This window comes from Carlito syrichta, unplaced genomic scaffold, assembly GCF_000164805.1.
Source record: "Carlito syrichta isolate Samal-C Ts95f unplaced genomic scaffold, Tarsius_syrichta-2.0.1 Scaffold313764, whole genome shotgun sequence".
Taxonomy (NCBI): domain Eukaryota; kingdom Metazoa; phylum Chordata; class Mammalia; order Primates; family Tarsiidae; genus Carlito; species Carlito syrichta.
In genome coordinates this window covers 739,189-749,264 of record NW_007257860.1, presented here as the reverse complement: position 1 = coordinate 749,264, position 10,076 = coordinate 739,189, and the positions used below count along the sequence as shown (strand labels likewise).

At 42.0% G+C, this 10,076-nt stretch overlaps 1 protein-coding gene across 2 annotated transcripts; it reads left to right on the top strand.

The window, feature by feature from the left end:
• Positions 1 to 6,468: 6,468 nt before the first annotated feature.
• Positions 6,469 to 9,513, top strand: CMA1 (chymase 1). Of its 2 annotated transcripts, XM_008070579.1 has the most exons (5): positions 6,475 to 6,556; positions 7,221 to 7,368; positions 8,417 to 8,552; positions 8,740 to 8,994; positions 9,361 to 9,513. In XM_008070579.1, exons 1-5 carry the CDS (start codon positions 6,499 to 6,501, stop codon positions 9,502 to 9,504), a joined length of 741 nt encoding a protein of 246 aa, XP_008068770.1. In that variant the 5' UTR covers positions 6,475 to 6,498; the 3' UTR covers positions 9,505 to 9,513. The 2 variants fall into 2 exon arrangements, with proteins under 2 accessions (XP_021574498.1, XP_008068770.1); XM_021718823.1 differs by lacking the exon at positions 7,221 to 7,368 and having other exon boundaries at positions 6,469 to 6,556.
• Positions 9,514 to 10,076: the final 563 nt, after the last annotated feature.

Sequence of the window (10,076 nt, the reverse complement as noted above, 5' to 3'; positions counted from 1 at the left end):
GGCTTAATGTTATGGCCTCAAATTTTAAAAATCCTTGAAGAAAACCTAGGAAAACTCTTCTGGACAATGGCCTAAGCAAAGAATTTGTGACTAAGACTTAAAAAGCAAAGACAACAGAAACAAAACATTGGCAAATGGGACTTAATTAAACTAAAGAGCTTCTGCACGGTAAAAGAAACTATCAACAGGGTAAACAGACAATCTACAGAATGGAAGAAAAATATTTGCAAACTATGCATCCAACAAAGAACTAATATCCAGATTCTATAAGGAACTTAAATAAATCAAGAAAAAAAAAATTAACCCCATTAAGAGTTGGGCAAAGACATAAAAGGACACTTCTCAAAGGAAGACATACAAGGTGGCCAACAAGCATGAAAAATTTTCAACATCACTAATCATCAGAGAAAACCACATCAAAACCACAAAGAGATGCTGTCTTGCACCAATCAGAATGGCTATTATTAAAAAGTACAAAATAATAACAGGTTTGGGGAAGATGCAGAGAGAAGGGAATGCTTATGCATTATTGAAGAGATTGTAAATTAGCTCAGTCTTTGTGGAAAGTAGTACAGAGATTTCTCAAAGAACTAAAAATAGAACTGCCATTTGACCCAGCAACCCCACTACTGGTCTCTACCCAAAGGAAAAGAAGTCATGCTACCAAAAAAGATACACCTACACTCCTATGTTTACTGGAGCACTATTCACAATAGCAAAATCCTGAAATCAACCTAGGTGCCCCTCGGTGGTGGATTAAAGAAAATTTAGAACATATACACCATCAAATACTATATATTCATTGAAAATAATGAAATAATATCATTTTCAGCAACATGAATGCAGCTGGAGGTCATTATCCTAAGTGAATTAGCACACAGAAAATCAAATTCTGCATGTTCTCACTTAATAAGTGGTAGCTAAAAATGGGTGCATGTGGAAATAAAAATGAAAGCTACAGGCACTGAGGACTCCAAAAGAGAGAATGGTGGGAGGTGTCTGGGTAGAAACACTACCCGTAAGATACCATGTTCACTATTTGGGTGATGGGCTCAATAGAAGTCCAAACCCTAGCATTATACAATATCCATGTAACTAATCTGAACATGCTAATCTCCCTGAATCTAAAATGTAAGAATAAAATATCAATAATAAAACAAAATATAATAAGTCAATATTAAAGTAACCTTTCCAAATTACTCTATGGATGCAGAATGTAAGCTACTGGCAGTTAAACTTTAAGTTTAGAAACTCTTGGACATTCAGAAAACATCAATAATAGAAATGGGTAGACCTCATTGCAAGGGCAAACACAGAGTAGCTCTAACCTGATTTGGGAAAATGTGATCAAATCCATAAAGGACTTACTGCGACTGCTCCAATGTACTATGGGTCAGTCTGAGCCCATGCCATCAGTTGTCCCTTATCCACAGGATCTCTTTACAAGAGACTTAGATGTTTATGGAGGTTTATAGGTGACATAACCCTGCCTGGAAACTTAAAGTTTAAAAAAACTTTGATATACCTACTCAATCAAAAAAGACACAGCAATTACTCAAAGAACAAGAAACAGTCTGGCAGTAAGTTGAATGAATAGAAAAAAAGATGCTATGCAAAGCAGAGCATAGCCAAAGACTATACCTGATGTCAATCTGTAAGGTGTTTAGAAGAATTTAGAGGAAGTATAAATTTGTTATTTGCCCAAACAAATATATAGCCAAGAAAGACATACCCATTAATTACCTACCAAGTAGTTATATGTCAGCACACATTATAACACAACTAAATGAATAAAATCAACATTTATTAAGGATGAACCATGTAGTATTTTACAATGGGTACCATATTTAATTCTACAAAAATCCCTGTGCCATATTCTTCATATTTTGTGGATAAAGTAGCTAAGGCTGAGAACTTAAGAAACTCCCCTGATCAGTCAACAGACACATGAAAAAGTGCTCAGTCTCATTAATCATCAGAGAAATGCAAATCAAAACCACATTGAGATACCACCTAATCTCATTAAGAGTGGCCATCATTAATAAAACAAACAACAACAGATGCTGACGAGGATGCAGAGAAAAAGGAACGCTTCTACACTACTGGTGAGAATGCAAACTAATGCAGCCTCTTTGGAAAACAGTGTGGTGATTTCTAAAAGAACTAGACATTGACCTTCCATATGACCCAGCAATCCCCCTACTGGGACTATACCCAGAGAAATTCAAATCACTCTACAGAAAAGATACCTGCACATGCGTGTTTATTGCAGCACTATTCACTATAGCAAAAACATAGAACCAACTGTGCTGCCATTGAAACTGGACTGGATTTAAACAAAAATGTGGCACATATACACAATAGAATGTTATGCAGTCATAAAGAAGGACAAACATGGACTTTGCAGTAACTTGGATGGATTTTGAGTCTATCATACTCAGTGATCTATCATAGAAACAAATAACAGAGTACTACATGTTCTCACTCATAAGCGGACCCTGAACATTTACCATAATACTATAAGAAAGAGATTGGCAGTAACAGGATACTGCAGTGGGGGAGGGGAACACAACATCAATAAGGGTACTTGATCTCAAACCAGGCAAAGTGGGGACCAAAGGGGAGACCCAAACTTTATCTGTGCGATGACTACTTGTATACCTAATCCTGATTTGTACCCCACATCTTTAAAATTAAAAAAGTAAAAAAAAAGAAGAAGAAGAAGAAGAGAAACTCCCCTGGGACCATAAACAGAGCTAAGAGGCAGAACCAGGATTTGATTTTACCAAAAAAGTCAACTGCATGCCTTAAATGCTAAAGGGAATAAAGACACAGGTAATAAATGTCTTGGGAACTCAGAGAAGGAATGATCCCACTGTATTATAGTAACTAGGGAATTAAATGCCAGTGCTTTTACATCAGGTAAAACCTTTACATCCCACAAACTATAAATCTTAAATAAGACTTCATCAAACCTCTCCTTGAAGCCGGACACAGTGGTTCATGCCTGTAATCACAGTACTTTGGGAGGCCAACATAGGAGGGTTGCTTGAGCACAGGAGTACTAGAACAGCCTGGGAAACATAATCAGACCTTGTTTCTACCAAAAAGAAAAGATAGCAAGGTGAGGTGGCACTTGCCTGTAGTCCCAGCTACTTGGCAGGCTGAGACAGAAGGATCACATGCAACCAGGAGTTTGAGACTGCAGTGAGACTTGATTATGCCACTGCACTCCAGCCTTGGTAACAGAGTGAGGCCCTGACTCAGAAATTTAAAAAAAAAAAAAAAAAACCTCTATTTGAGTATCTCCAGCAATGGAGAAATTGTTTACCTCCCTTGACCACACATTTTTGTCATAAAAATTGATTACTAACAAGTTACTTCTTATATATAGTCAACAGCTCCTTCACAAGATGCTGTAGAATTATGTCTAGAGGCTACCTAGGCAGAAACGATATTCATACTACCTTGTAGAACTATTCGGCAAAAGTCCCACTGCCCCTTGGATGGCCCACATGCTGTAAACATCACCAGACATTTGAATCATCATCAATCCTTCCCATAAAGACAGACCCTTCTGCCACCCACTCTCGCTAGAAAAATTAATTTCACGTAATACCTGCTCCCTCGTGTTACTCCATTTATGGTCAAATTTTACATCCATTCCTCTCATTGACAGAATCTAGGTCGCATGGCATGGATCCAAAAGAAGCTGTGAACAAAAGTTTGTGGAGTCTACCTTAGGAAGCAAACATTATAACTGAGAAATCTTCTAATACAGGATGAGTATTCAAAAGACATTAAGGAGCCACATGTATGGCAAATTCCCACCACAATCCACCATTGGAAAGAGTGCCCAACATCAACATGCACTCTTTTTCCATCCTTAGATTCCTAAAAGCAAAAATTATCACCCAAGACATATTTCTCGCTATCTTTTGTACATTGGAAAATGAGGCTTGACTCCTCATTTCCTCGTGAGACTGAAGTAATCCAATCTCACCAATTTCTTCTTTTAGCTTCAAGTACTGTATCTCTAGATGCTATCCATTCCGGTTCTAGATAAGTCACACTGCCAACTTGATATTCGGTAGTTTCCCAACTTCATAACGGTAGACTGCTCTGTAAAGTTCATTGCCAACATACAACATACAAAATAGCAGAAGGGGGGCAGAAGAGAGAGAAATGGAAAATCTCTTAAAATATACACAGAGCAGAATGAGAAAGAAAATATGAGCAGATACTGCAGTCCTGATTTCTAATATTGGTCCCCATTTCCTCACCCTCAGCCAGGCAAGTGAAACAAAACTCAAGTCGCAGTGGATCTGAACCTGAATGCTGTGGACATTTCATACTAGCCCAGGACTACCTGCTTCTCAATTTTCCATGGCATGAATAAGAAACAAAAACCCCTCACTTCTTTAAGCCTCTTCTGTTTTGGTTTAACTGATGATGAGTCACAAGACAAGACTTCTCCAGCTCCAGGTCTTCCTCTGTTCTGCTGATGGTAGAATGCCCAGAGTAAGGTTGCAAGTTTTAGCAAATAAAAATACAAGACATCCGGTTAAATTCAAATTTTAGATTTACAACTGTTTTTTTAGTTTAAGTATGTCTCAGTCAATATTTCGGACATGCTTATAGTAAAAGGTGAGTTGTTGCTCATCTGAATGTAAATTGAACTGGGCATTCCAAAGAGTAAAGAAAGTAGTGTGAATACTCCTAAGATGCACAAATGTCAAAAGACATTAGGAATGTGTGTCAACTGTCTTATTCTAGAAATAGCCTGAACTGTAAGTAAAACATAGTAAATCAATGTAGGTAAAACATAGGAAATTAAGTTAACAGCAATAGAGGACTCTGCCAATAGATACTGAAAAATGAATCAGTCCAGTCACAAGAAAGGCCATAGTGGAATGATTTGGAAAAGGTATTTATCCCCCTGAACCTCTCTGTCTCTGAACTATAAAGCTCCAAAAGAAATGAAAAGTCAACATGTTATCCTGCTCTTCCCTATACTTCCTTCTCCAAGTTCATGGAAAATAACAGAAATGTGCTAGATATCCATTTTTGATAGTTATGAGTTGTATGATCTTGGTCATGGCAATGTGTATGAGTCTCAATCTTCCATCTGTAAGGTGACAGCAATGGTATTTCCCAAAGTTTATGTGAAAAGAAGAGTAAAATCTCAGATACTGACATCAGTGTGTATTCTACTTTTGGCAAAACCTAGCTTGATACCTCATATGAGTATAGGAAGCCCAGTGCCCATGGAGCAAATCATCCTTCTCCTCTATCTACACTTCCTCTCCCCATCAACAGGACTCTATTCCTCTATGTCTCTTGGGTGCTAAAGCAAAAGGGATCCTAGATTTGGAATCAAGAAAATCTAACTCTAAGCAAGATTCGGTGGCTCGGTCTGTAATCCCAGCACTTTGAGAGGCTGAGGCGTGTGGACTGCCTGAGCCCGCAGGTTCACGACCAGCCTGGGCACCTTGGTGAGACCTTGTCTCTGCAATAAATCAAAAATTAGCCAGATGTGGTAGTACGCACCTGTAGTTCCAGCTACTTGGAAGGCTGAGGCGGATGGATCGCCGGACCCCAGCAGGTCAGTGCTGGGGTGGACATAAGTGTGCCACTGCACTCCAACCTGGACAATGGAGTGAGACTCCAACTCAAAAGAAAAAAAACTTAACTCTAAGCCATAAACCTTGAGAGCCAGATCAATAAAATTGAGATGATGGTATCTACTTTACAAGGTTGCTATGAAAGTAAAAGTATATCTACGAGTTGTGACAAAATATGATATGTGTAGGCTCTCAGAAAATGCTATTTCCAATCCCATTTGCTCTTGTGGTGATGTGTGTTAAGTCCTATTCTAAGGTCTGTTCCCTTTACCCCCTTCTCTTCTTGCATCTCTCTTCTTCTGCCAATGAACTGTTGGTTCAGAAGAGAGATCTAGAGCAATATTTTTCTAATTGCAAGTATTCATCCTTTATGTGGGGTGTCGCACTAGTTTTAGCATTGACCAGTGACCAAGATCATACAACTCATAACTATCAGAAATGGATATCTAGCACATTTCTGTTATTTTCCATGAACTTGGAAAAGGAAGTATAGGGGAAAGCAGGATAACATGTTGACTTTTCATTTCTTTTGGAGCTTTATAGGGCATTTAGTGGAATGGAATGAAAACTAACAGAAAGCATACATAGACCCTCCATTTTCTGCCCCATTCCTGCCCCAAATAAGACACTATGGTTGAGGGTACACTGAAGAAGTCACTACTCTGGAGTTTAGGTGTCAACTACACTCTAGCAAAACAAGGGTGATTCTGGAGACATTTCTAAAGATAAAAACAGCCAACTTAGAATGAGAGAAAAAACGTGACCATGCAGTTCCTGTGGTTACCAATTCTGCCCCTCCTTTGACTGCCAGGAGTTATAAAACCCAAGACTGGAAAGTAAAAGTAGCATCTGCCCAGGAAGCCTCCCAGGAAAGATGCATCTTCTTCCTTTCCCCCTGCTGCTCTTTCTCCTGTGCTCGGGAGTTGAAGGTGGTGAGTATGGGAATCCTTTCTTCTGTAATCTGCAGGATCATCTCCTAAAATATAACGCTTAGTCTGAAAATAGCTGACTCTGAAATAGGGTCCCAAGATCTCTCTTCAAGAATCTGAAAAGGAAGTTTTCAATTGGGATATGGCTACCCACTCTGCAGTTTATTGTAAGTAACAGGAACAAGAAATCCTACCTTGATTGAGGAAAAGCCAGAACAAGTGGGAGACAGATGAATATCCCAGGAAAATATGTGCTCTTAATCATCTGCATGTTACCTTGTGAACTGGTCATTCTGTGGCTCTATTCATGGGCTGTGGAGGAAGCCAATACAGGAACCTGGACACCTTGTCCTATGTGGAAACAGAGGAGAATGGGACAGGACAGGATGGAAGTGAAAAAAAATTCTGAGGTGGAAAATGATTGAATGGTATCTAAAGAAGGATTAGCTGTTGTGCCTGGGATGAGAATTTATGTGAAAGGAATGAGAATTTATGTGAAAGATTGTGGGTGGGGAAAGCAGATACAAAAGACATGAGAGGGAAGATGGGCACAAAACAGAGGATGAGATTCAAGGGAAGTCTTGCTCAACTTTAATCTAATTTACCCATTCATTCTCTAGAGAAAGTGTCAGTGCCTGTTTTCAAACACTGGGGTTCTCTGTTCCAGGGGAGATCATCGGGGGCATGGAGTCTAAGCCACACTCCCGCCCTTACATGGCCTACCTGGATATTCTCACTCCCCATGGCCGGGCAGCTTGTGGTGGTTTCCTGATAAGAAGGGACTTTGTGCTGACAGCTGCTCACTGTGAAGGAAGGTGAGACATCAGGGTCCAGTTCATCTCCAAATGGGAAGTAAACAACTAGGGCTGCACCTGCAGTGAAACTGGAAGAGGGGATACTGGGACTGGTCAACTTTCAGGAGAAGGAAGACAAGGATTGCAAGACATTGGTCTCGCATTTGAACAGATGCCCTAAACCTCAGGCACTGTGGGCTCAACTCTGATTCAGAGAAAATGGAGGCCCCATCTCTAAAGTCCCTCCTCTGAAAGTAGTTCTGCTCACCCCTGCCCAACACATGAGATATGACTCGATTTTTAGGGCTCCACCAAGTTCTCAGGGTCACTTCCTCTATGGCCTTTTTAGGAACTCTAGCTTCTAGTTAGCATTCCATTCTTTTATGGAAGGCATAGAACAGGGTCCACATGAGATCTTCGCACCCACTTTCTCCTTTCCTCTGATATCTCCTGCTTCAGAGAGCTGGCCCTTATGTGGGCTCCTAAATTAGGAAGTGCTAGCAGGGCACAGTAGCTCACACCTGTAATCTCAGCGCTTTGGGAGGCAGAGGTAAGAGGATTGCCTGAGCCTGCAGGTTCGAGATCAACCTGGACAACATGATGAGATCTTGTCTCTACAATAAATCAAAAATTACCTGGGTGTGGTGGTGCATGCCTGTAGTTCCAGATACTTGGAAGATGAGGTGGAAGGATCACCTGAGCCCAGCAGCTCAAGGCTGCAGTGGCCGTGAGCAGCATACCACTGCACTCCAGCCTGGGCAACAGAGTGAGACTCCGGCTCAAAAAAAAAAAAAAAAAGGAAGTGCTAACCCTGTTCTGAGTCCTCCGTGGCCTGTCCGTTTCCCAGCAGTCCTAGGGGGTCATGGAAATTGTATCTGTTCCCTTAGAAAGCTCTTCCCTGAGTAAAACCTGAACCCCACATGCCGCAGGTCACCCAAGAAAAGGAAAATGAATAGAGTTCGGTGATTCACTAGGAAACTCTAGTTCTCCTTTATCAGAATGAGTACATTGTAGGAGAAACCCCAAGCCATCACTGTTTCTCCTTGACCTTTCTTCTTCCTCACAACAGTTCTGTAACTGTCATTCTTGGAGCCCATAACATATCAAAGAATGAAGACACGTGGCAGAAGCTGGAGGTTGTGAAGCAAATTCCTCATCCAAAATATAATGACACTACTATTCGCAATGACATCATGTTACTAAAGGTAACAACATCTTTCTTCCCCTTTCCCACTTCCTGTTCCCTTAAGTTGTTTCTTCTCGTCCCCATTGCTCTGAAAATTTCGTAGGACTTGGATCTAACATGAAGCAATTCACCTTGTCCCTTCCTGATCACCTCCAACTTTCTCAGAGTCCGTTTCTAGCACTGACAGCCCCTCATTCCCTTCACAGTTGAAGGAGAAAGCCAAACTGACCCTGGCCGTGGGGACAGTTCCCATCGCATCCCAATTCCACTTTGTCCGGCCTGGGAGAGTGTGCCGGGTTGCTGGTTGGGGAAAAACAGGTGTGTGGGCGCCAACCTCAGACACCCTGCAAGAGGTGAAGCAGAAGCTCATGGATCCCCAGGCCTGCAGCCACTTTAAACAATTTGACCACAATCGCCAGCTGTGTGTGGGCAATCCCAAGAAGACACAATCTGCATTTAAGGTGATCCTCCCCCCTAGGGTTCTTCTCCACAAATCACTGTTCGGGGACTAGACACTCCTGGAAGAAGTTGGGGTCAAAACACTGTCCGCCAGTGACAGAGATTGCAGGAACTATCCACTGTCCCATGTCTCAGGACAGTCTCTGGCCATCCATTCTAATCTGCTGTCCTGGGTATGTGGAATGAAGTAAAGAAAGTAGGGTCACTGTCCAAGGAATGGAAGACAGGGCATCAGATCTAAGGGACATGTGAGGAGCCAGGGCTCAGGGGTCTGACTTGAGGTATGACTGTAACTCTTGCCTGGGGCCCACAGGCAGTTGTGAAGGACTTCCTGGGTTTCCCTTCTGTTTTATTCTTTCTGCCCACAGGGAGACTCTGGGGGTCCTCTTCTGTGTGCTGGGGTGGCCCATGGCATCGTGTCCTATGGACGGTGGAATGCACAACCCCCTGCTGTCTTCACCCGAATCTCCCATTACCGGCCCTGGGTCAACAAGGTCCTGAAGGCGAATTAACCCTGGATCATGAGGCAGCCTGAAAAGATCTCTGGAACTGGAGAAGTGTCTCTCTGCCACTCATTCTGTCCTGCTACTGGTTCTTTGCCTACATCCATGAACCTGCAGAAGGTTCCTGCAGGTTCAAGAACTCTCCATAAACCTCAATAAAGACCCAACTCCCAGTCCTGAGTGTGTCTCCTCTCTGCTGCTCTCATCTCCCTGCAAGTAGCAAACTAATACCCAGATCAAGCACCTACAGGATTTAGAGGGTGTGTAAATGTGTGTGTGTGTGTGTGTGTGTGTGTGTGTGTGTGTGTGTGTGTGTGTATGTATGAGAGAGAGAGAGAGAAAAGAGAGACAGAGACACAAGCACAGAGAAAAAGACAGAGATAAATTAAAAGCAAACATAGAGAATATAAGAAGACAAGGGGTTTTCCTGGAGAGACAGGATCCATATTTTCAGCTTAAGAAAGAAATTGCAAGCCGGGCTTGGTGGCTCAGCCTGTAATCCTGCACTTTGGGAGGCTGAGGTGAGTGGATTGCCTGAGCCCACGGGTTCGAGACCCGCCTGGGCAGGCGAGACCTCATCT

Excerpts from the sequence above, each read along its gene's own strand:
- CMA1 (XM_008070579.1), top strand. The coding sequence starts at position 6,499 with ATGCATCTTCTTCCTTTCCCCCTGCTGCTCTTTCTCCTGTGCTCGGGA. Across the intron at positions 6,557-7,220 it reads GTGCTCGGGAGTTGAAGGTG|GGGAGATCATCGGGGGCATG; the intron begins GTGAGTATGGGA and ends TCTCTGTTCCAG. Across the intron at positions 8,553-8,739 it reads ATGACATCATGTTACTAAAG|TTGAAGGAGAAAGCCAAACT; the intron begins GTAACAACATCT and ends TTCCCTTCACAG.